Genomic DNA, 25,974 nt, shown 5'->3' with positions numbered 1-25,974 from the left:
ACAATAGATAATTGAACGTGACTACGTTTAAAATACAATAAATTCTTTTATTAGAAACTTACTGCGGTGTACTACACTTGCATATGCAAATACGTTCATTTAAGCTGTGGAACAGACTAAGTAAAGATATGAAGCGATGTCCAAGCATGGCGTAGTTTAAAAAGCGGTTTAAGGATATGGTTTTTACAGGGTACAGGGAAAAGGTAGAGATTTGATAGGGTGTTCTTGTCTAATATTTTCATGTGTGTGCGCATGCACGGGTTTGTTGGTATGGGTATATATGTATGTGTATATGTATGTATGTATATATATATATGTGTGTATATGTATGTGTATATATGTGTATATGTGTATATGTATATATATATATATATATATATATATATATATATATATATATATATATATATATATATATATATATATGTATATGTATATATATGTGTATGTGTGTGTATGTATGTGTATATATATATATATATATATATATATATATATATATATATATATATATATATATATATTAAATATATATAAAATTGTAGGTTGTGTATCCTTCAGGTGTTAATGGGGTTATTGAAAATGTGTATATGTGCGTATGTGTGTATATACGTAGGTATGGATAGATAGAAACATATATGTGTATATATTAAAAAAAAAAAAAAAAAAAAATTACACATAACATATAATGTAATTACAAGGAGGTATTTCTGTAGTCTATTGATACTAGATAGTGGAAAAGGGGTGGGATTAAATAAGCTTATGCTTCTTCCTGCTCCTTTTTGAACATGGACGTTATTTGGAGTTGTGGTTGCTCGTTTTCCTTTTGTTTGCTTTGTTCATTTGTCTCTTTTAATTCTATTTTTTTTTTTATACTTTTTCAACATGTTCAAAATAAAGATTCAATCAATCAATCAAAAACTAAGTTTGAGAAGTTGACTAATTGTCTCATTGTTCTCTATGTTTGTGGGAAACAGACTGTCAGGGGTGCAGGTGTATACATAATAGATCAAAGCGAGAAGAAATACGAGGAAACTGAGATCGTTAATCCTGCTTTGTGGAAAAAAACATGAAATTTAATATATTTTTCAAACTACCATGATAGCAAATTTGAGAAACCAGTGACCAATATCACACAGAGTTTTTTCCAATGATGGTACAAGATTAAATTAAGTGACATATTCATGATATGCTGTACATTTTAGGTTCTAATAGCTGCTCGCTAGATTAAATTTTATCTTTAAATTAACTTCTCCATTCGCATCACATTTATTCTGGCGAGGTTGGAGAACCAGCGGTTGGCGTGCGTGTTGCGATGGGATGAGGTTTGCACAAAGCCGGCTTTCTCGAACAGGGAAATGGCTGCTGTCTGTGGAGAGCTCACATCCAGGATTAGACGGCCGAAGCCTCTCTCTTTGCAGAAATCCAAAGCCTTCCGTGTTAACTGCGAGCCCAAGTTTTTGCGGCGCCACGAAAATGCCACGACCATGTGACACATCTCACCATAACTTCCATCCCCGGCATCTTGAGCCAGCTCAGAGCCTCCTCCCGTCACTCCGCCATTCCAGTCTTCAAACCTTTCGCCTTCTTCCTCTCCGCTTTTTCCAGTCACTGCCACCATCCCTACCACCTTGGATTGGCCATTGATGTCTGTCTCTGCTACCCAGAAGCCGTTATCTGGGTTTTCCAGGTAGCTGGCCTGAATGTCGGCCATATCTGCGCTTTGCCTCCTCATCATGTAGCCCTCATAGATATCATGGCAGCAATAATAAATAAGGCCAGCCCATGCACTGCCAAACAGTAGAGCTTGGAAGTAGGAGCTGCCTCCCAGCACATAACCAGCCATCGAAATGCTCAGAGCAACACCAATATGGTCTGGATGGCTCATGGCCTTGAAAAAGGCTGGGTAAACATGCTCAAAAATCCCATCCTTAAATAGTGACATGACCACATGTTGATCTGAAGGTCTATATTCCCTGATGGAGAACTGAACTGCATGTTAGAGGAAAAGAGAAGGGAGGGAGAGAATGAGAGCTCGGTGAGACTAATCTGCCTGTTGTTGCAATCAGAAATTCCTGCTGGATTTCACAATGGGCTAAATATGCTCACGTAACCTGTTAAATAAATATAAAATAAATCACTATGCCTCTCACTGATTCTTACCCTTTTCATTTTTAATTCATTTCTATTCCACATAAATATGAAAATGCCATTTTCATGTGACAACCTGAGGTGAAAATCACAATTAAAATTATTACTACTATTAAGATTCCAAGAGTGAGAGTCATTCTGGGGATGCAATACAATTAGGTCTCAAATGTGCTAATGATCGGAATCAAACGAAGGTGATCCTGAGGCAACAAACAAAAGCGTTTTAGTTTTATTGAAACGTGTTTATGTCATTAAGGGTTGTTAGTACTGCCATTCATCTGCACCCGTGCTGTCTTATTAGTTCTCTTGTTCATAACCAACATGACAAGAACAACAACAAAAATAGCATAAAAGATGAAAATAATCAGAAGTTTAACTTACAATTGTTTTTCTGGGCCATGCTGACGCCTTCCCCTCGTCTTTTGGTCTTTTTCTCACTCTGACAGACTTAAAGCTGCCCCAGACTTAATCTACAGATTGTGATAATCAGCCATTCACAAAAGGAATTGAAATTAGTCTGAGCATGCTCACCTATGAGTTCACACCACACACACACACACACAGTGTAGACCTGAAATGACTTTGAAGTATAACTGCTACTGTTTGTATAAAACATTGAGGTTTATATAAGAAATTTTACACTTTGATTTAGATTCTGTGGAAGCATGCTTTAAGTTAATTGAAATTAAACACAGGATTGTTTTGGTTATTTAATTTTTTTTAACTTAATTGGGCTTAGTCAACAGAGTAAAGAACTTCATCACTGGATTTGTCAGGGAGGATGAGCACAGATCCTGAACATATTAAATCAGAAAAATGATCAGAATGTGAATTCAGGAACCATTCGAAAACTTCAAAGATACTTCCAAGAATAAAATGTTCTTATTAATCTCTTTTTTGGGTGCTTCAGTTTTGGTGGTTTTCTCTCGGGAATCTGCTTTGGATCTCCAGACCGCTTCTTCTGCACAATATAAGGTGAAAGTAAAATTAATATTGTCTAGGCCCCTGACATAAAAGTGTCCTATAGTGCTGGTGACAGTGTCTTGTGCAATAACCTGGTGGCCCTCTGACATGATTAAATTTCCTCAGCAGGAGAAAGGCCTTTACACCTGTTTAAATCAATAGCACTGCCTCATGAATCTGTGAGCCCTGGAAGGTCAAGCAACTGTGGAACTTTCTGAAACCATTTCACATCTGCAGAGTGAATTCTGAATGCAGAAGTGAAACCTCCTCCACTCCTGTAATCACGTTCGGTAAGCATGTGAGCACACTGTGTTCTGTTGATCTTATGTGCTGCACAATAATGTTTAATATTTAGTATTTACTGTCATATTCCCATATATCATTGTGATGTTGTTTATTCTATTACTCTTGTTCTCTTCTGCTTGTTTTCTTTTTTCTTTCTCAGCAGGTGACCCAGGTGATTGATATATGCTTTTTTTTTTCTCTGCCCGTTCTGTTGGTTTTTGGCTTTTGCCCTTCTCCCCCGTCCCTCTTCTCAGCTGTTTCTCTTTCCCTCTTTCTTTCTCCCCTTCTTTCCCCCAGTCAAGTCTGTCCCGTATTCAGTAAGTGAAAATAAAATAAACAATAAAAGGTGAATCAAATGGACCATTACGGCAAGGCTGGGATGGTCAATTTGGTAAAGTAAATCCGTTGGGCATCTTTCTTTGCCTTTAGACAACAATTCTGATGGCAAAAGAGCCAAACGGGACAGGCAAAAAAAAAACAAAAAAAACATTCAGAGGCCTGTATCACAAAGTCCTTAATTCCCATCTGCATACACAATTAGTTGCATAAACCACGCCAAATTTACGCACTAATTAAAACCTTTAAAGTCATGATCTTTGGTTATGTGGCATATGTAGACACATTGAATTGAGAGTCCTGAGACCAATGTAATGCAACGATAGGTTAAATATTAGGCTTACCTAATAAACCTTTTACAGTTACAGTTTTTAAGTTATCACCTACCATGTTCAAAGAAAAGTAATTCAATTCAATTCAATTTTATTTATATAGCGCCAAATCACAACAAAAGTCGCCTCAAGGCGCTTCATAAGTAGTAACAAGCTGCTTTAAGTTGTTCGGTATTCATCGCATGTAGGGTTAGTCCTTATTCTTTGTGTGATGGTGAGAAAATAAATACCCTTCTGTACATCCATAATGATGATCCATCCAACAAGGACGGTTAACCTGAATGAATATCCAGACTGAATACTGACATACAAATGTACTGAAGTGCAATTGAAAAGTTATACAAGCCCAGTCCTGGCGCTGAATGAATCTTAACAAAGTAATTCAAATCTGCAAAATAACTTCTGCTACTCAACAATAGATGGGAACATACTTACCAGCTTGCTGGTTTGCGTTGATGTTATAAATGGAATGGAAACAATTCAAAAGGTTCACATTCACTGACTATGAAGTTCAGTTTTGTCTGGCATTAATGCTTAAAGATACTTTTTTTGCACTAAATCAGAATCAGAATCAGAATCAGAATACTTTATTGATCCCTGGGGGAAATTATTTTTTGTTACAGTGCTCCATTTTAAACCAACATTAAGACAAGACAGACAATACGCTAACTAAGAATAGTACAATATATACATATATATACATACATACATACATAAGTCACTTATAAATAAATATTTGGAAAAGAAACATGTGTAGTTGTAGCAGCAAACAGTGTGTTAAGTGGATGAGTTGTACAGGGAGATGGCCACAGGCAGGAATGATTTCCTGTGTCGTTCAGTGGTGCTTTTCGGTAATCTCAGTCTCTCACTGAACGAGCTCCTGTGACTGACCAACATGTCATGGAGTGGGTGGGAGGTGTTATCCAACATTGTCTTTATCTTGGACAGCATCCGCCTCTCCGACACCACCTTGAGGGAGTCCAGCTCCATCCCCACAACATTGCTGGCCTTACGGATCAGTTTATTAAGTCTGTTGGCATCTGCGACCCTCAGCCTGCTCCCCCAGCATGCAACAGCATAGAGGATCGCACTGGCCACCACAGACTCATAGAAAATCCTCAGCATTTTCTGGCAGATGTTGAAGGACCTCAGTCGCCTCAAAAAATAGAGACGACTCTGGCCCTTCCTGTAAAGTGCTGTGGTGTTTTTAGCCCAGTCCAGTTTATTGTCAATGTGTACTCCAAGGTATTTATAGTCCTCCACAATGTCAACACTGACCCCCTGGATTGAAACAGGGGTCAAGTGTTTCCTGGTCTTCCTGAAGTCCACGATCAGTTCCTTGGTCTTTGCCACGTTGAGCTGCAGATGATTCTGCTCACACCACGTGACAAAGGAGTCGACCACAGCCCGGTACTCTGTCTCATCATCCCTGCTGATGCATCCAACCACCGCAGAGTCATCAGAAAACTTCTGAAGATGGCAGGTCTCTGTGCAGTGGCTGAAGTCTGTGGTGTAGAGGGTGAAGAGGAAGGGGGAGAGGACAGTCCCCTGTGGTGCCCCTGTGTTGCTGATCACCTTGTCAGACACACACTGTGGGAGACGTACATATTGTGGTCTTCCTGTCAGGTAATCAACAATCCAGGACACCAGAGAAGCATCCACCTGCATCGCTGCTAACTTATCACCCAGGAGGGTCGGCCTGATGGTGTTGAAAGCACTGGAAAAGTCAAAAAACATGACCCTCACAGTGCTCGCCGGCTGGTCCAGATGGGTGTAGACACGATTGAGCAGGTAGATGATGGCGTCCTCTGTTCCGAGACGAGGCTGATAAGCGAACTGAAGGGGATCCAGATGTGGTCTTACTATGGGTCGCAGCTGGTCCAGGATGAGCCTTTCCAGGGTCTTCATGATGTGGGAGGTCAGTGCCACGGGCCTGTAATCCTGGGGGCCACTGGGACGAGGCGTCTTTGGTACAGGGACGAGGCATGATGTCTTCCACATCACCGGGACCCTCTGCAGACTCAGACTCAGCATAAACAGTTTATGAAAGACTCCACACAGCTGGGGGGCACAGGTCTTGAGGACAAGGGGACTCACTCCGTCTGGTCCAGCAGACTTGCCTGAGTGAAGTCTCCTCATTTGCATCTCAACCTGGTATTGAGTGAAGGTGATGGGTGGGGGAGGGGTGTCAGGAATCTCGCAGGAGGCAACATGTGAAGAGAGAGGCTGGCACAGTGGTGTGGCTCTGGATTCCAGGCTGACTGCAGGTGAGGTTGTGGGGGTGGGAGCAGACACTGTGGTGTCGAATCTATTGAAAAACAGATTCAACTCGTCGGCTCTATTCTCACCTCCCTCAGCTCCCCTGCTGTTGGTTGGCCTGAATCCAGTGATGGTCTTCATGCCCCTCCACACCTCTCTCATGCTGTTCTGCTGGAGTTTCCACTCCAGCTTCCTCCTGTAATTGTCCTTAGCCTCTCTGATCTTGTCCTTTAGTAACACCTGGACCTTCCTCACCTCCTCTTTGTTGCCCCCTCTGAAAGCCCTCTTCTTGTTGTTGAGGAGGGCTTTGATGTCCTTAGTCACCCACGGCTTGTTATTTGGGTAACAATGAACAGTCTGAGCTGGAACAATGGAGTCGGTGCAGAAAGTTATGTAGTCTGTGATACACTCAGTAAGCCCATTGATGTCCTCGGCGTGAGGCTCACAGAGTGTTTCCCAGTCGGTCACCTCGAAACAGCCCTGTAGTTCCGCTATTGCCTCCTCTGACCACCTCCTAACAGTCCTGGTGGTCACAGGTTCCCTCCTCACAATTGGCACATAGCGGGGGGTGAGGTGAATCAGGTTATGATCTGACCTACCAAGTGGGGGGAGGGAGGAGGAGCTGTATGCATCCTTGACATTAGCATACAGTAAGTCTAAAGTTTTCTCTCCCCTGGTGGGACAGTCCACATATTGTTTGAATGTTGGTAGTGTATTGTCCAGTGATACATGGTTGAAGTCACCCGAGATCACAATAAAGCAACATACTCTGAAATCACATCATCTTTGAAAGACACATTTGTAATGAAATTGAAAGATGTTTACGGCGCAGTCCTAAAAAGGTCATTTTTCCTTCCATCCATCTTCGTTCATTTGTTCAGTTCAAAGTTGTGGGGAGGCTGAATCCTACACAGTATCAGCTATTTTAGGGCAATAGGTGGGGTCCACCCTGGAGAGACTGCCAATCCTTTGCAAGGCTAAAAAAAAATCAAAAATATTCCACATTCACAGCCAAGGCTAATTTAGACTTACCAGATAACCTAACACATGGGAGGAAGGAGTAGTTACACAGACAGAACCCACGCAAGCACAAACTTTTTATTTTTATATGTCTTTACTCAACAAATGTGAGTAAAATGCTGTCCTCAAAGTGTCACTTGGTGTATCCTGACTCTTGGTGATTTTCTGGGGAACATAATCGCAATCAAAAAACATGAATAAGATGAAATACTTGTTTGCCATCAAAGGCTACATATGGATTCAAACAGAATGATGTGTGGACAAATATCTTAAAAAGACAACACACAGTTGTGGTGTATAAACTCTTCAGAAAAGCAGCTGACAACAGCTCTTGGTCACCAGTTGGGGGTAAAAGCTACAGATTCAGTCAGTGTAGTAAATTCACCTGTGTGATGACCTTGAAGACAAGCTTCTACTCCTACGTGCTGATTCATACTGAAAACCTGAAAAGTAAATGCTCTTTTCTTGGGAAAGAGTAGCATTCCGTAATAGTGTAGATCAGGGTCAGCAAATGATGTGTGAAGAAGGACAACCTAACTGTAAAAATCACTGTGTGTTGACAAAAGTACCTAAGGTGAACAGCATTATACATTACATGTCTGAAAAAGCCGATTATGCTCTTGGAGTCACCACCGTTCACCTTAAAGTTGAATAAACTATTGCTGAGCATTTTATTTCTAAACACGAAAGTTAAAACCATTATTTGAATTAATAAGAATATGCTGTAGCATTCATCAAGTCACACTTGTTCATGAAGTGTCACGAATTGCTTTCAGTACATAACACCTCATCATCACAGGTAATATTAATCTCACTTGATAGAATTAGTTAAGAGTGCTTCAGAATTGATTGCACATTGTCTTGAAACAAAAAGTCGCAAGTTAAAAAAAAAAAAAACTATTGAAGTTGCCCTGGAAACTAATCACTCTAGACTAACTACATGGTCCATTTATAATGGAGACTGTAAATTAATGAGCCTGTTTCATATGCTTGTCATAGAAGTATGACATTAAGACATTAACCCATTATATTACTGAGATTTTCTCATCCAGTCGCCATCATTTGAAAACACCCAAGAAAAAGTTATTTTCAACCCACTGCGTCTCCAACAGTTCTGAATTTAACTTTGTCATCTCCTGTGACACAAAAGTACATATACACTGAGCTAACACTCTCCAGAGATTTCCATTTAGCCTTGCTATAATGGTAGACAGTGGTGGTAGACAGTGTATTTTTTATCTTTAGGCTTTTTGCTCAAAGGCAGCATTAAAATAACATGCGTTGAGAACAGCGGGCAACATGTCATGTGACTGTAAGAAACTAATAACATCCACATTTAAATTAGCGTATTTACCATTATGTAATGAGTTTCAGAAGTACATGCAGGCAACTGCTAGCTGCTTTCTTCTGCGCTTTGTGCTAAGATAAGCTAGCTGGCTAACTGACCTATATTTACTTTGTGGCTATAAAGGCATAATTTAGTAAAGTTTTTATTAATGTTATTAGCAAAAAAAGCCCTGAGATGGAAAAAGACAGCAACTTAACAAAGCTGCAGAAAACGTCTGTCAATTTTCCATCCATCTCAAGCCACGCATTGCATTTTCAGATAAGTTTACAGTTACCATTACCGAATTTCTATCACCTAAAACTGCCATAGCCCCTAAGCACCACTTAAGCAGTGTTTGTTTTTGATCTTGCAAAGCAAGACCACTTATAGTTCAAACAGACCTATGAATTTTAGATCTTGATGGATCACTAATGCTTCATTTAGTAGGCATTAGTGATCCATCACATAATTAGTTTTTGGATAAGGGAATAATATTTTGGTTAGGTTAGCACAAGCCTCTGGTTTAATGCTAAACTGAATAGACTGAAAACTAAATACAAGAAACTAAGCCAAAAACTATAAACAAGGAACTAAAACTAGGAAACTGGAACATAGAACTTGGAATTATAAGGAGGACGACACAACAACATGCAGAGGAAGACAGAGGACTAAATACACAAAGGAAAAAGAAGCGAAACATTGCTGGAACAGATCTAACCGATTAGACAGAGAGGAAGCAAAACAGAATACAATAAACACAGGACAAGGGACTATCAAAATAAAACAGGAAACACAAGAAACACACTGACAGACAGATTGGGACTGGGGAAGAACAGACATGAGAATATAACTGACTAGGGAGACAGAAAGACAACACTGTCAGGACACAGGAGATGCACAAACATAGAGACAAGGGTGACTAGATGTAACACAGGAGAGGCACAGAAACAAAACCTAAAGACCAGAGACTACAAATATAACCAGAAAATAACTAAGAGAACTAGAAGTACAAATGACTACACCATGAATAACACTAAATCCTCACAAGGGTTGAAAGAGAGTGTTTAACTGCAGTCCCATATTTCAGGCTTTGGAGGCAACTGAGACCAAACTGAGGGGCTAGACCAACTGAACAACATCCATTTGAGTATTTTGGCTCAACCAGCCTTGTAAAATTAACTGGTAGGCATGGTAGGCAGGCATTGATCTCCTCTAACTGAAAAAACCTGAGTAAGGGTAGTTCTGAAAATGCTAACCTACTACACTTTAATGCCATAGACTCATGCTTTCTGTCACTGCTGACCTACTTGATTAGCTCAAGATAACAACTTTAATCTTCAAAGAAAATCAAAGTCATGCCAATATTTGTTTCAATTGATGTGTGAATAACGGGAGACGCCCAATGGTAACTGCACTAAAAAGAACACAATGTCTGAATGCGAATCTGCAACCTTTCATTTTGTTTTTTTAATCACACATTGCAGTATAATTGTACAAAGAAACCAGGGTGCACGCTTTGGTTGTCTTGGACAACCCTTTTAGATTATGAGAGATAAGAAAGCATAATGAAAGTCTGGAATCACAACAGCCCCAAGAGGGGTGGAAGGCTGCCTTCCATCAAATCTTACTTTATAATCTTACTTCATCACAATCCAAGTCATGCTTCGTTCTTAGTAACTGCTGTGACACTTCACCAACTGTACGCAGACAAAAGCGATTGTCTCACCTCAAAGTGAGAATCCCAGGTAATTTTCATAGTGGAAATAATAGGATTTTAGTCATACATAACTCCCTGTTGCTACAGTTTCTTATATTTTAAATTCTACTGAAGAATAAAGGAAAGCTGTCTATAAACATATTGTATCGCAGAGGGAAGACGGGGTTAGTTGTAAACAAAGCGCGGATGAAGGATGATCAGTACTGGAGACGACCAAGCTTCCATCCGAGGCTCACGGATGTTTTTAGGGTTTTATTTGCAGCACTGAAGATTTTATACCGGAATAGTCTAAAAGTTAGTAATAACCATAACAGCCCCATGAGGGGGTATTCGTGTTATACAACAGACAGTCAGAGGGCTCAACAACAGAGGTACATGTTGTTATTCTGAGCCATCCATGAGGCAAAAAAGGAAAAAAAAAAGAAAAAAGTTTGGGGGTTGTGACAGAAAAAAGGCCACATTGTACTGCTGCTTAAATCAAAAAGATTTATCCTCTGGGTGACATCAAAGTTTTATTTGTATTTGTTTTTTGGCCTCAGGGTGGTGCTTTAGGAAAGGTTATTGCTGCACACGTCTTTTTAAATTTTGGGATATTTTTGGATGGGACTCGTGTTTCTTTTCTGACGTGTTGCCAAGAATAATAATAAGATGACAATTTGCTCAATAAACGCATGTTTTTCATGCTATCCCCTGAGTTGCTCAATTCACCAAGAATTTGGCTGCAAAATGTGAGTACATGTTATCTAAATATATCTAGAAAATCTTAAGTGCGCGCATTAAAAAAACATGATAATAGAGTTAAACACTTTAGGAACCAAAACAGTATCAGTTCAGTATAATTAATTATTATTTTATAATTATATTTTGTTAATTATTTGTAGTGGCTGTGAAAGCTGAGTTCAGTATATTTACGTACCATGCCAAAACACCACTTTAGCTACACTGCAACCATGGGGTCTTGCAGTTAAGATAAAGCATTTGACACCATTTCACAGCAATAACACACTGTAAGCATAAATGGAGGCCAAGCCAAACAAACTGGCATTCCTTCAGCCATTATATTGCATGCTGTGAACCAGATTATTCTAGATATTTTGCTATCAACAGGGAACACCAGAACCTTGTTAGGATGTACATCTTAGCATGGATCGGTCTAAGAACTTTCCAGAAGCAACAGTTTTGATTCCTGTCTGTATTGACATATCCTCGACAACAACTCCCTGTTTTATATGCTTTGTAGATTAAAACGCATTTTTGTAAAGAACTAAAAAACATGTCAATCAAATCAAATACATTTTTCTATGATGCAACAGACTGGCAGATCTAAGTTATATTACACAAATGTAATATCCACTGGTACATTTTACGTGGTTTCTGCTTCCAGTTCAAGGTCTGTTTTCTTCTTTTGAAACTGACCTAAGAGACAGCTACAGAATAACTAAAAAAATAACCGTTTCCTCACCTCAGAGCAGTTAATGTATTAAAAGAAAAAGGAAAAAAATAAATACATTTACTTTATTAATGTAACTGTTTTCAGTGCAAGAGCAACGCAGCAATGCCAAAGTACTTTATAGATGAAGCAGTTAGTCAGTTTATCATCAGTGAATTTTGATTAATAATTAATTAATTCTTTGTAATTTATAAATGCGTGGCTAATTGAACCCTCGACCTCGCAGTAACAAAGCGACTCTTCTGCCATGGCTGACGTTTTTCTCTAAAGGTTTGGCTCTATCTACTACATAGAAGGTTGGTCTGAAGGGTCATCTATATCACCGACTGGATCATGAAAATGGTGTGACTCATCCGGCATTAAATATTAGATTAAAGCGTTCTCTACCCCACATTTAATGTTTCTTTATCTCTTCATTAGAGTCATCCAGAGACTTTGAAATGTCATAGTGCAGCGGTCCCCAACCCCCGAGTCGCTTGGAGTCGAAGCTCGGGTGTGAAATTTATGGTTTTCAGGCTTTTTATCGTTAACTCTGTTTCCCCGGGTCTTTTCCTGCGTTGTAGTTGGCCGTCTTAGTGTGAAAGAAGTGTTTACGCGTTACCATGGTGACCAGAGAGTATTAAGGGGAAGAGAGGAAGATGTTACTCTCATTGTTGTTGGAACATTTCAGGAGGTCGCTGCTAATAAAGTTACACAATTACATAGTGAATTCGCATTTAATATTATATTTACAAAATACCACAGTTTTTGTCTTGGTTGTATAATTTTATTATGTTGTATTTATCTGCACTACCTGAAAGGCTGGTCTGTGGCGCAAAACAGGTTGGTGACCGCTGTCATAGTGCACAAATTTCTGATGTATGCCTCAGTTTCCTCTGATGGGGTTTAAAGCAATGTATTTCTACCCTTTAGTCGTGCATGAAACCATTTTTAGTCTGAATATTTTGCAGCTATAGAGTTTACTTTTAGATTTCTTTACACAGATGGGCTGCTCTTAAAGCTTGATGAGCCGACTCCTCTGGAAAAACCACTGCACATTCCAGTGTTCCAAACCTGCTTCTGGTGCTTTTCATAATATTTCCAGCTTCTCCTCGATTTGATTCTCTGCTGTGTCAGCATCTTGAAATTTCACACTCCTACCAATTATATATATTTCTTTGTCTCTATACTCACAACTTATCGAATCAGGATGTAGTCTAGGGGGGCAAGGGGGTTTTTGATCGTGCCATCTATAGGTGGAGTCCTATGCAGGTATTATGCCCTTAAAAATGTGATTATTTAATATAAACTGATTTTAAACACACCTCCTTCATTGTCAGTGACCTTTATTTCCCAGGTTAACAAGGACTGTTTTAGATAAACCAGTAAAATTGGATGTCTGCACCTTCTTTGTTCAAATTATTGTCATGTTAATCTAAATACAAATGAAAAGGCTATACAAAGTCAGTGATTCAGCCAAAAAAAAATAAAAAATCTGGTAAGAGTGGCTTGCTTGCTCTTCTTCTGAATACAGATTGAACAACAGCAAAAAGCTTTTCAGCAGAGCTATATTGTGGCTCAGGCTCATCCAAGGCTCTCTGGGGATGGCTGGGCCAGAGAAGGAAGCAGCGGCAGCAGCCTGAAACTAAACTCCATCTATCACACTTAAAAAGCTGCCCACCTCCACCTAGCCACAAATATGCCAGGAGATGTTGGGGGATTATAGAGGGATTTTGCAGCGAGATAAAGCTGTGAATAACCATTGGCTTGTTGTTTTCCATTAAAAGAAGCCGATATTGTTTAAGGTTAATTACTGACTTGGGGACATGGTTCAAAAGAATACAAGTCCCTGCATAATTGTGGGGTATATTAACCAACTGATTTGTCTCAGACAGGGTACATTTTGAAGAGAAGCGACTTAAGGTAAGTCTGATAAAAGAAAAGGCAGCACACTGAGGACAAAATGAATCAGAATAAGATTAGAGAAGCAGTTTTTCCCCCTCATTTAAAGTCTGATAATTTTACACTGATTAGCCATAATGCACATGTAAAGTACACTTAGTCAGATTTTGTTTCCGTCTCACTCATGCCACTTAAAAAATGCTTGCAGGGGATCTTTTATGGCCTCTGTGTCCTGATTTATTCCTGCACAACTTCCAATACCATAAAGACGAATTCAAAAGGAACCAAAGCTTCCCAAAAGAGCTCTATACTGCGACAAGATGATCAGTACTGGTTTACCCGTCAGAGGTTTTAATGTTTTGGTGTGCATGATGTGTGCATGGCCTTGCTGATACTAAGATTATAAGTACAGGATTACTTAAAAACCCTTAAAATAAAAAATGTTGAAGGCAAAAGAAAAGATTTATTGCACCCTTTTTGTATTTATTTTTTGAGGAGGGGCAATAAACCTGTTCAAAGAAACCACAGTTAACTTTTGTGAAATTGTTGACCATCAATCCCTCTGGCAAAATGATTAGAAAGCACTGGACCTGTATTTATCTACGAAGGCAGGGGACGCAAATCAATTAGTTAAATGATAAGCATGTCTTAAAGCCATAAAGGCCCGAGCGACCTGTAATTTTCTGCTTCTAAATTCAGACGCAATTAAAGTTATTATATTTTCGCCCCATTACATTTAGAAAGCCAGGTGTCCTACCAGATAGATACTCAAGACGACATTACCTTGGCCTCCAGAACAGATGTCCTTTAACGTGCATATTAAGCAAATTAAAGAAAATCTCCAGGGCCACCGTCCTTCATTGGCTCAATATTGTCTAACTTAGGAACATCCTGCCTCAAAGTGATGCTGAAAAACTATTCCAAGCATTAGTTATTTCTAGACTGGACTACTGTAATACCTCATTATTAGGAAATGCTCCAGGGTGAGCACTAAAGGAAATTAGAAAGAGAGATCACATTTCTGCCACACTAGCTTCTATTCACTGAATCTCTTTAAGATCCAGAATAGAATTCAATATCATTCTCCTCACAAAGTCCTGAATGAACAAGCTTCACCATACCCTAAAGACTTCACATTAATATATTATCCAATTAGCGCACTTCGTTTACAGATGGCAAGCTTACTTGTGGTTCCTGGAGCTTTTAGAAGTACATTTGAAGGCACAGTCTTCAAGTGTTAGGCTACTCTCCTGTAAAACCAGTTCTCAATTTAGGTTCAGGAGACTGATACCCTCTCTGCTTTTAAGACTGGGCTTAAATACTGCCAGAATCAGGTGACCCTGAACCATCCTTTAATATTCTGATATTGGCCCAAGCTGCCAGGGGACCTCCCAGCACCTCTCCTTCACTCGCTTCTCTTTAACTCATCATTCATTCATATGCTACTAATACATTAACCTTGTAACTTTTCTCTACTGTAGTCTGTGCCATGTCCCCCCTTCTCTCTGTATATACCTGTTCCTTTTTGCAGATATCTCTGGCTCTGGTAGAGCTACATGTTCCTGGCCTGCACTTACTGGTCCCACTAGCCTGCCAAGAATATCAGCTTATATTTGAATAACAGCTGATGTCAGTAATTGTCCCACATATTTACTTGCTAACTGCTGAGCATCAAGCGTGCCTCCCGCTAGATTCATTTATTTAAGCAAAACTAAGAACACTTTTACTGCTCCAAAACTGCATTAAGAAGGTAAGTTGCAGCCAGAAGTTCAATAACAGAACATCACTCGGGTTCTGATCAGGCAGGCCATACATCCCAATCACGCCTCTCCAAGACTCACTGCTATTGCCTACATGAGCATTGAACTCTCCCATTGGGTGATGGAGCAGGTGGAACAGCTTCCAGCAGCTTCAAATATGCTGGGGTCTCTAAGCTGTTGTTTTCGAGTATAAGCACAAACAACAGTGAGAAATCGATCCCCAACCAGAAGGTACAATAAAGCAACCCTCTCGTCCACGTGCAAAAATCCAAATGTATATGTAGCAAGCTGAGGGGATACAAGGATTCACAGTTTGTCCACAGTGAACACCATATTTGAACATAAGGGTGACCCCATAAGTGCATGAAACATAACCATCCATCCATGCTCTTTCGTTTATCCACATCAGGGTTGCAGGACGGCTGGAGCCTCTTCCAGCTGCCACAGGACGAGAGGCGGGGCACACCCTGGACAGGTTGTCAGTCAATCACAGGCTAACATAGAGAGACAGACACCCATTCACACTCACATTCACATCTATGGGCAATTTAGAATCACTAATTAACCTAACCCCACTAAATGCATGGCTTTGAACTGTGGGAGGAAGCCGGAGTACCCGGAGAGAACCCACGCAAACACGGGTAGAACATGCAAACTCCACACAGAAAAGCCCCGTTCAGGTGGTGATGTCGAATTCAGGGCCTTCTTGCAGTGAGGCACAAGTCCGATCCACTATGTTGCTTGAACCATAACCACTGGGTGTAATTAGTTTTTCAATGGACTGCATAGAGGCCTGTTCCTTTTCTTTGGACAGCAGCAGCATACCTGAGAACCCGCAGCAATGCGATGCAGACATGGCAGGCCAGATCTTCTGTTTTGTTACACGTGAGAAAGGCAAAAATATATTCAATGTGTATAAAAGGTTTCTTCCTGTTCGCCCCTCCACTCCCAATCTTCGTCATTCATATGAATGTCTGACTTCACAGAAGCCTTTTTCCTGTTTCTCACCAAGTGCTTGCTCATGGAGGCAGACTGAATCACTGCATTTTCAGTTTGTGTGTTAATATTGTAGGGTTTTTTTATGCTACAACATAAAGTGAGTTCAGATGACTGTTGTTGGGAAATGATGTTATATAAATAAAAATTAACCGAACGGAAAATTTATCAATTTCGATGTCAGTGTTATTCATTTTTTCTTATATAAAAGTTGTCATTTCAATTTGTTCTCTATTGCTAATGTTAATGCACGACAATCTGATGGAATCCCCGCTTTATTGTAGATCTTAATTTTACATAGCTGTACCAACATAGAAGTAGCGTCTGTTATTGGCGTTTTCATTTATTTATTTTTCCATTACCTGGTAGTGCTCAGTGTTCATTTAAAAGTAAACAGCCTCCTCTTTGACTGAGAGGATTTTTTAATGGACTCTGCCTAACCGTATCCCAAAATTGGGTTAGATGTAGAGAGCATTCAAGTGTAAAATGTTTCTATGCATCAAATCATTTTATCTGATATAGCATATTACAAATGCAGATCCCATAATGCACTATGCCTAAAAGCACTGCTCTTTTGTCCTTTGACAAGGTGAAAGCACTATTTAAGAATGCAAATTAAACTCTGAGATTGAAAGGATGAACAAAAAAGCAATTTACTCTATCAATTTACTGTATTTTTGAGAATATTGTTAATCACTGCTCTTTGGATAAGGTTCCAGTAACAAGGCAATATTTTAGTAAGTAAACAAACCTAAATAAGTCATTATCACCCTAGCATCCAGCTACTAAACACCACTGTACAGTAAAGAGTCTCCATCTGACCTCTGGCCCAGCCAATTTCAACACCATATCTCTTCCTCACAGTGGAATTATAATTAGTAGGACAGATGCATAAGAAACTGCTGTATCATGCTGTCAGATGGTTTGAAACATTCAGGTTACTGGTCATCATTATTTTCATGTAGAGATACACAATTAAGATTGAACCTGAAAGTAACTTTGTTTTGCTTCTTGAATTTTATTTGCAGAAAAAAAACCCAAAAAACAAAAAAAATACAGAAAAATATAAACTACACATCTTAAGGCAGGTTTGATGTGACCACACTATCAGACCTGCCTTCTCCTCAATAGTGAGTGGAAGCAAGGACAGCTAAGATTAGGGCAACTGATGAACTGGGCATTAATCAAACGTGGCAAGTGTTGTACAAAAAAAGCAGAAAAAATAAGAAGCAAAAGTTACTTCCTTACAAAATTATCAAAAGCAGATTAATGTCCAGAAAAAAAATATAATGTACTTTGTCTGAAAAGCAATAATACGCTAAGGCCTTGTCAGGAAGGATGTGTATTGCAAGTGGTCGCTGGGGGTGAGCTAAAATAAAAAAGAGAGCGCTACACACAAATTTCTTTCTTTCTGATTGCTATCATTGGAATCATTTGCATGAAAGATGCCAAGTTGTCTGCAAACAAACACCTTTTACCTTCCAGGCTGTGGTGAAACTAAGAAAAAAATGCAATGTAAATCAGAAATGGAGAACATTTGCCTTCAAAGTAAAAGCTGTCTCTTACTGCTGCAACAAATACATTTTAAACACAACAAATCTAACCTTTACCAACCAAATTTTACCTCCGGTTTGTGTTGCATTGTACAGTTTTGCTACCACTTGGAAGTTAGTTTGCAACTGTTTGCTGCCAAGTCAGTCTTTTCCATGGAAGTAATGAGTAAAGTAATGGATTACTATAGCAAAAAAGTAATTAGATTACTGTTACTTTCCCATAAGCAGTTACTGCGTTACTGTGCTACTAAACTGTGATTTTGTTTGAGAGTGTCTCATGACAATGACGTACGAGTGTGCGACATCTGTGGCAGCAACAGATGTGTGTAGATCCACAATGGATAATATGGAGTGTAGGAGAGAGTACGACCATGCAGCGTTTAAAGCTTGGAAGCACTGACATTACTTAGCGTTTGATTCCATAAATCAGAAGCAGAATACTTTATTAATCCCTAAGCAAATTATGTAAAATGTGTATGTAAAAAGTGGCAAAAACCGTCCACTGTAGACTGTACGTGGAAAGAAAACTTCTTTCTACAGCGAAAAATTAAACTTCAAATCTGAGCAAGCACCTAGCACGCTGCCACTTGAATGTGAAATTCACAGAGAAACCCCTGGATCCCCCCCACTGGCATGACAGCTGTGGCTACCACATCCAATTCCACCAGGCAAACCTCCACCGGCCCCACCCCTGCTAAACAGGTGAAAATAACTTAAGAGCAACAGGACTTAGTGCTGCTGAATCTTTGATTTTATTCCTTTTTTGCTGTGTTTTACTTGCATCTATTTTAAAGAGTGAGCGTCAACACAACAAGTTATTTTATTTATATGCTGGAATATGCATAAAATAGGTTTAAATGTCAAACAAATTTCTTCAAGTCAAAGACAGTTGCATATAATTACATTTTTGCTTGATGCATAAAGTTAAAAGATTAAAACTAATAAAAACAAGTTTTAAAAAGAGACTTTTTCATTTGATTACATTTTATATGATGGATTATGCAGAAAAAACTGATTTGGGCTGAAAGCTCTATTGCTTTATTATATATTCAGGTTGTGTATCACGTTTTTAAAAAGCAACTAAGTAATAAAGTAACTAATTACATTTCAAAAATAAGTAATCAGTAAAGTAACTGGATTACTTTCCTGGAGATGTAATCAGTAATTAGTAACTAATTACTATTTTCAAGTAACGACCAACACTGGAAGCTACATGCCAGCAAACAAAGCAAGTGCAAAGACGTTTTTTGTGCATATATACCTCTTTGCGACCAAGACTTCCAGAAACACTCACCAATAAGCCACTGAATACACACCAGCATCCGTCAGTTACCAGGGAGTCACTGACCACTCTCTAGGCTGAACTGACTTTAGCCATCAACTACTACCAAAAACCTCCAATCACCAATCTCAGCTTCCTCGGGAATACATATTTTTCCCTCTCAACGCCAGATGGTCACTAACCGGTATCAAGGCCTGTGCGACTGGTACCTAGGGAATTTAAAAAGAGACATTAACTTATTGATTCTCAAAACAACACAGATAGGACACTTTTCAGCCTGAAATGTCACCAGAAAATTACTCCCACGTGTTTACCTATTTTAAAGCTCGTGTCCTCGAACATTTATCCGCCAAATGATTCAGTGCAGCCTAGCAGATGGTTTCAATCAAAATACTAAGCTTGAAGCTGTTCCACTTCACATTTTCAGGTGTATTTTATTTGTAGAGTCACTGTGATCTTTAAATTGTAATGTAAATGTTGTGAACATAGACTGACTGAATTTGGATAAAACAAATAACTAAATGACTGACACTGGACCCATTTTTTATTTCTTTTCATTTTAATCACTGCCTGGTCAGCCTATATTTTATAAACCAAAGCAGAATACACCATAATAACAATATAAAATAATGAAAAGCATTAAAACTAAACTTTGACACCCTCTCTAAGAAAGTGTAATATTATAATTTAGGGTCTACTGAAGTCATATTATACCCAGGTCCAGATTTTTATTCTGGGAATAAAGTAGCTTTGCTCAAAATAATCCTCTGGATTTTTTCTATTTTTATTCAATTCAATTTAGTCACTGTCTGAAACAAGTCGTTTTACTTCCTTTAAACTAATTTTTCTGTCCCTGGTCGCCTCGAGCAAACAAAAGCAGCAGAACCTCTGTGCTCACCGCCAGAGTTCTGTATCTGAGATTACCATATTCGTGAGGTCTGCTCTCAGTGACCCCACACAGAGCCAGGAGGTGATAAAACTGACTGAAACTTAACAGTGTGAAGCCTGAAATCTTCTGGTTCAGATCATAATAAATGCCCTTAAACCAAATTATTTAGAATTTTGTAATATTTATTTACATTTGCTACATTGCCAAGAGCTAGATGACAAGATACCTCTCTCTTATCTGTGCGCTAACTGTGAGGCAGGAAACAGGAGTCGCTCAAATTTGTTTAGCATAGAAACGAAATATTGAGAAACAGTTAGCCTTACTCTGGACAAAGTTCAAAAATAAGTCAACCGTAACTTTTAAAACTCTGAAATGAATACATTGCATCTCATTTGCACGGTTCACAGAGGATATTGTAAAAACAAGATGTTACTTTATAGGCAGATATGTGCAGGAACTTCATTTGGCTGTTGGATGCTGTTTGAACAGGAAGTCTAACTAATTAAATTCTCTGCAAGAAAGCAAATAAGCATGATTCACAAAGTGTCAAGCTATTCTTTTAACTGATAATGAAAGATCTGCATAGTTGATACTGTACTCTAGTGGTGCAAATTAGCAATTGATCAAATCAATCAAGGGCTGTGCAGTGACCTGGTGGTTTCTCCTGCTGCAGTTTCCTATCTTGCCTTATTAATGGCCCGTCCTTGTGGATATGCATTTGAAACAACGAATGCATCTGATCAGTTTTCTCAAATGCAATACTAATCCTAGTTTCTAAAATTTCAGTATCTTTTAAAATCTTATGAGTTCTCGGCAGCGTCGTCAACATATGACTGGTATTCATAGCACCCCTTCAAATTCTGCTATCGCATAAATTGGACTGAAAGAAGAAAAAAATCTAGGTTGTCTTTCTTCAAAGACTTTGAAAATATCACACTTAAAAACACCCAGAGAGAGACGAGCTCGCTGAAAACAAATGAGGTTAACAGCCACTCCCCACCCCAGCGGCGAGAAGTGATTGGCAAAGACAATGTTTTCATACAAATATGTTTCAATATCAGACAGTCCCGTCTCTCTTTCTGTGCGGACATGATGTTCATGTTTTGAAAATTCTTGACATTTCTTCCAAAGAATGATTTTTACACTGGGGGGGGAAAAAGGTAATTTCTACTTTGAAGAAAAAGCCGTTTCATTTTTCTCCAAAAATGTAAAATATTCATCAGTTTACATCGTGCAACAATTCTTTTCATGCAATATCCAGTCTGCTCAACAGAGACCTTCACAGTAGCCACACTGCCAGTTTACAATTACACATTAGATGAGGCGGTTTACAAATATGCAACTGACTGATAAATATATGCCACGAATAGGATGAAATAGAATGGCATTCCCACGGTAATGCAGAAAACACCAACCCATACCCTCAAATGAGGTCAGTCTGTTCATATTCAGAGACTGCTGCAAAGCACCAGGAATACCTTTCGATCTACACTCATCACAAGGTTTTAAACAGCTACAAAAGATAATGCTATTAAACAAGATGAAGATAACCAGTTTTACAGGGTTTCTAATAAGTCGTTCTTTGTCGTTTTCTTTATGTTGCAAACATCGTGCATGCAATAAAAGTCACACGTAGGCTGGCATTTCAGTATGAGACACTTCAAATTGAGAAAATTACCATACGTAACAAATACTTAAAAAAGTTTGACTCAGTTCCCAAAGCAACACGGATTCTGAGATCTAACCCTAAACCAAAATTATTGCTTCCTGCTTAATAAGCATTCAAAAAAACACTCAAAAAAATAACCGAGCCTCTGTGATCCACCAATATGAGTCTGTGCAACAATTTCACAGGAACTCAAGCCCTTCTCATCCAAGAACAGTTTTTATAATTTCAAGGCATCGCTGCTGTTTTGCTCATTTCATTTTCTTCATAAATAACAGCCTACTACTTCACTGTAATGCTTTTTCCCTGAGTAATTTCACTATTTATATTTAAACCGTTCACTTCCTTAGTCCTTATAGCTGCGTTTCAATAAATTATTTTTATGCGAGTTTTATCACAGCTTTCTTTCTGATGTATATTTTTTGGGTTTCCATTATTTTATTTACATTATAAAAGCCAAATGGCAATAAAAAGAAGGTATCTTGGCACATATTACTTTTCCCAGACTATATTTACTGCCTTGTGCATCTTTCAGTCAGTTGTAAACCATTTCCATGAAAGGTGCTGTATAAATAAATTTTGTTTGATTTATTGATTGAGAAGTAGCTCGGCAAGCATGCTGGACGCCCTCAGGTAAACATGAAACCCCAGTGAAAGGAAATATTCTAAACTAAATACATCTCAGTTTTACCATCCATTTCTTAATTGTTTATCCAGCTAAGGCCGTGATGGAGTTAAGGCTAGCCCAGCTTAGACCAAGGGCACGATGACAGACAGCCATGCATACTTACGTTCACATCTACAGCCAATTTAAAACAAACTTCTTGTGGATTCTGGGGGAACGTGGGACCATGCAGGAAGAATGTGCAGACTCCACACAGAAAGGCCTCAGCTGAACCCAGAACCTTTTTCTACTGTGCTGCCCACTAAATTTAAAACCAAGCGTACCCCACCTTTTCTTTGGGAAGCAACAAAGATTGTTGCAATTTAACGTGATTACTTTGATAAACCCATGGCATGCTGTTAACACGCATGTTGTTAAATGAGAAATATTTCACCACTAAAATGGACGTAGATTCTTCTTTTATGCAAGTCAGGCCTCCCTTAAAGCAACTAAATTATTCATTACAAATGAGATGAAACTGAGATCAATTGAAAGTCCTGTTGTAAATGCAACGCTGATCATTTTCATGTTTGTTTGATTCTCAGTTGCTGATGAGCAGGATTGGAGTGATAAAAGAGAAGAGATATGGTGTGGACTGGGTATCTGTTGTTTATCTGGGATTGTTTTATTCAACAAAATGTATACTGGTTTTAGTTTTTGAAGAACGTTGCATAGGGATATAGATAAAGATTCTATTAGACTAGGATAACAACAAACAAAAACCACGATAATTAGATGAAAAGCACACTGGAGGTATGAGAAAACCTCAAAAATCATGAGTAGAAAATAAAATATGGCCCAATGATGACTCTGCATTGGCCGTAAGGCATGCAGTTGCCAAATAACCCAAGAAAAGGTTAGTTTAACTGTTGTATGGACTTCTAATAATGACCTGGACAATAGATTCTGAATAAATATGCAGAGATTCAGTAGTATAATAGTAAATTGAGCAGCAAGAAGTTCCAGTTTGTTTACAGGTTTATGCCAAAAAAACACCTGTCAAAATATACAAGCAGTGAAGAAATGCACAAGCAGCACAGCAGAAGATAGGTTACTTAACTTAGACCTTGGGAAGATGGCAAGTTGAAAGCAGCTGCAGAAATCGCAGCTTTAGTCTTGGCGATTTTCCAAAGTGGCAGAAAGACTCACAAAGTAATGGCATTGTATCTTTCCCAAGATGAGATGCATCAGATCTAATAATGATATGATTGATTATCCAAGTAACAGAAACCCTTTAAGGCCGTAAAGTCCTGCACCTGAATGTTTGTGACTATTTACTGCACGTACAAGTGAGCCAATCATCATTAGTAGTATCCTGGAATTGGTGATGTGCATCAGCCAATACAGACATTTCTTAATTATTATATCCAAACTAATGATAGAACTGTCCAACCCTCATATACCCGAGACAATGGGTGCTACAGCTGTACTAGCTTTCTACAGAGAGAGACGTGCAGGTGAGACAAAAAGAAAGAGAATAAATATATATGAGAAATCCCAGGTGAGTCATTGTTTATGTAAACCTCTTTTTTAACACAGTACACAGTACTCATCGACGTACAAAACATAATCATTAATGAGTGAATTCCTTAGTCTTGATGTCACTGCTATAAAAGAGCTTTTCATTTCATCCCAAACCCCAAAACATTTGCAAAGGCCATTTCAATAAATGGCCTATGAAATAATAACAATAATAATCATTAATTATAGAGCACAACGTGCTTAAAAAAGCACTTTAGAAGGCATAAAACCAAGAAAAGAAAGAATAATACAGTTTAACAAGTAACATTTAAAAGGAACAGAAATAAAAGTAGATCAGTAAAATTGAGAAATGCTTTCTAGTAAATAAAGAATAGATTTACATACACGCAACATTAAACACACACACTAACTGTGAATTTGACCAGAAAATTGCTCACATAGAGACAAATATATTTAAAAAATGGATAAGTCATTGTCTCAGCTGATCTTATTTTACCTAGGCTGTTCATTCTGTAGCTTCAGGGTATTACTGAAATGTAAATATTCTGTCACCTTCAGCTTTTAAACGTGCCTTTGCAACAGATAAAATCACTGCTTATCCTTCTCATCTTTAATAGTAATTGTAGCTATGCCAACAACCATTTACAGGAAGGCTACATGTGTTTAATATGTGGCACACTGTGAAAGCATTGCTGTAAAGTCAATGTCTGCATTTCTTTGCAGTACTTCAGGCCCTGCCGACTGTAGCATTGTCTGAAAGGTGTAAAATATGTGAGCACTTCAGTGTCAGTGGGTGCAAATAAGGCTTATATTTCCATCTCTAGGTACTGAGAACTCTAATAAAAATTTCCAGCAGTACTAATAATTTGAATAAAATAAAGCATATGCACATTTCGTTTTTAGTCATGCATTTGCAGCATCATTTACAAAATGCTTTGTAGGAATCATATTACAAATGTGTTTACATGCAAAGCAACAAAAAATGTGCACATGCATGCATTTTGCACAGTAACTTAAACTTTGCACACAATAGACAATTCTAATAAATACACGTCCACAGTTAATTATAAGCATTAAATGCAAAACTCTCATGAATGTAGGAATTATGGTAGTAATATGTCAAACAAAATTATTAGTATATTATTTGACCAGCAGCTCAGGTCAAAGAATGAGACAGTTATTAACAAAGTGGTCAAATGTGGAGGTGAAGTCCCAGAAGCTTTGCTGTAGTTCATATACAGGGAGTGCAGAATTATTAGGCAAATGAGTATTTTGTCCACATCATCCTCTTCATGCATGTCGTCTTACTCCAAGCTGTATAGGCTCGAAAGCCTACTACCAATTAAGCATATTAGGTGATGTGCATCTCTGTAATGAGGAGGGGTGTGGTCTAATGACATCAACACCCTATATCAGGTGTGCATAATTATTAGGCAACGTCCTTTCCTTTGGCAAAATGGGTCAAAAGAAGGACTTGACAGGCTCAGAAAAGTCAAAAATAGTGAGATATCCTGCAGAGGGATGCAGCAGTCTCAAAATTGCAAAGCTTCTGAAGCGTGATCATCGAACAATCACGCGTTTCATTCAAAATAGTCAACAGGGTCGCAAGAAGCGTGTGGAAAAACCAAGGCGCAAAATAACTGCCCATGAACTGAGAAAAGTCAAGCGTGCAGCTGCCAAGATGCCACTTGCCACCAGTTTGGCCATATTTCAGAGCTGCAACATCACTGGAGTGCCCAAAAGCACAAGGTGTGCAATACTCAGAGACATGGCCAAGGTAAGAAAGGCTGAAAGACGACCACCACTGAACAAGACACACAAGCTGAAACGTCAAGACTGGGCCAAGAAATATCTCAAGACTGATTTTTCTAAGGTTTTATGGACTGATGAAATGAGAGTGAGTCTTGATGGGCCAGATGGATGGGCCCGTGGCTGGATTGGTAAAGGGCAGAGAGCTCCAG

General features: G+C 38.8%; 1 protein-coding gene across 1 annotated transcript; it reads right to left on the bottom strand.

The window, feature by feature from the left end:
* Positions 1-709: 709 nt before the first annotated feature.
* Positions 710-2,690, bottom strand: LOC146685048 (putative N-acetyltransferase camello). Its single transcript, XM_085444019.1, has one exon. The coding sequence runs from the start codon at positions 1,943-1,945 to the stop codon at positions 1,241-1,243; it is 705 nt and encodes a 234-aa protein (XP_085300145.1). The 5' UTR covers positions 1,946-2,690; the 3' UTR covers positions 710-1,240.
* Positions 2,691-25,974: the final 23,284 nt, after the last annotated feature.

This window comes from Copadichromis virginalis, linkage group LG20 (assembly GCF_057382275.1).
Source record: "Copadichromis virginalis isolate Kocher_CV1m ecotype Utaka linkage group LG20, C_Virginalis_male_GT1.1, whole genome shotgun sequence".
Lineage (NCBI taxonomy): Eukaryota > Metazoa > Chordata > Actinopteri > Cichliformes > Cichlidae > Copadichromis > Copadichromis virginalis.
Note: the sequence above shows the minus strand (reverse complement) of the source record. Positions and strands in the feature narration are given on the sequence as shown.

What these genes read in the sequence shown, in the direction of transcription:
- LOC146685048 (XM_085444019.1), bottom strand. Translation starts at nt 1,945, where the DNA reads ATGTCACTATTTAAGGATGGGATTTTTGAGCATGTTTACCCAGCCTTT.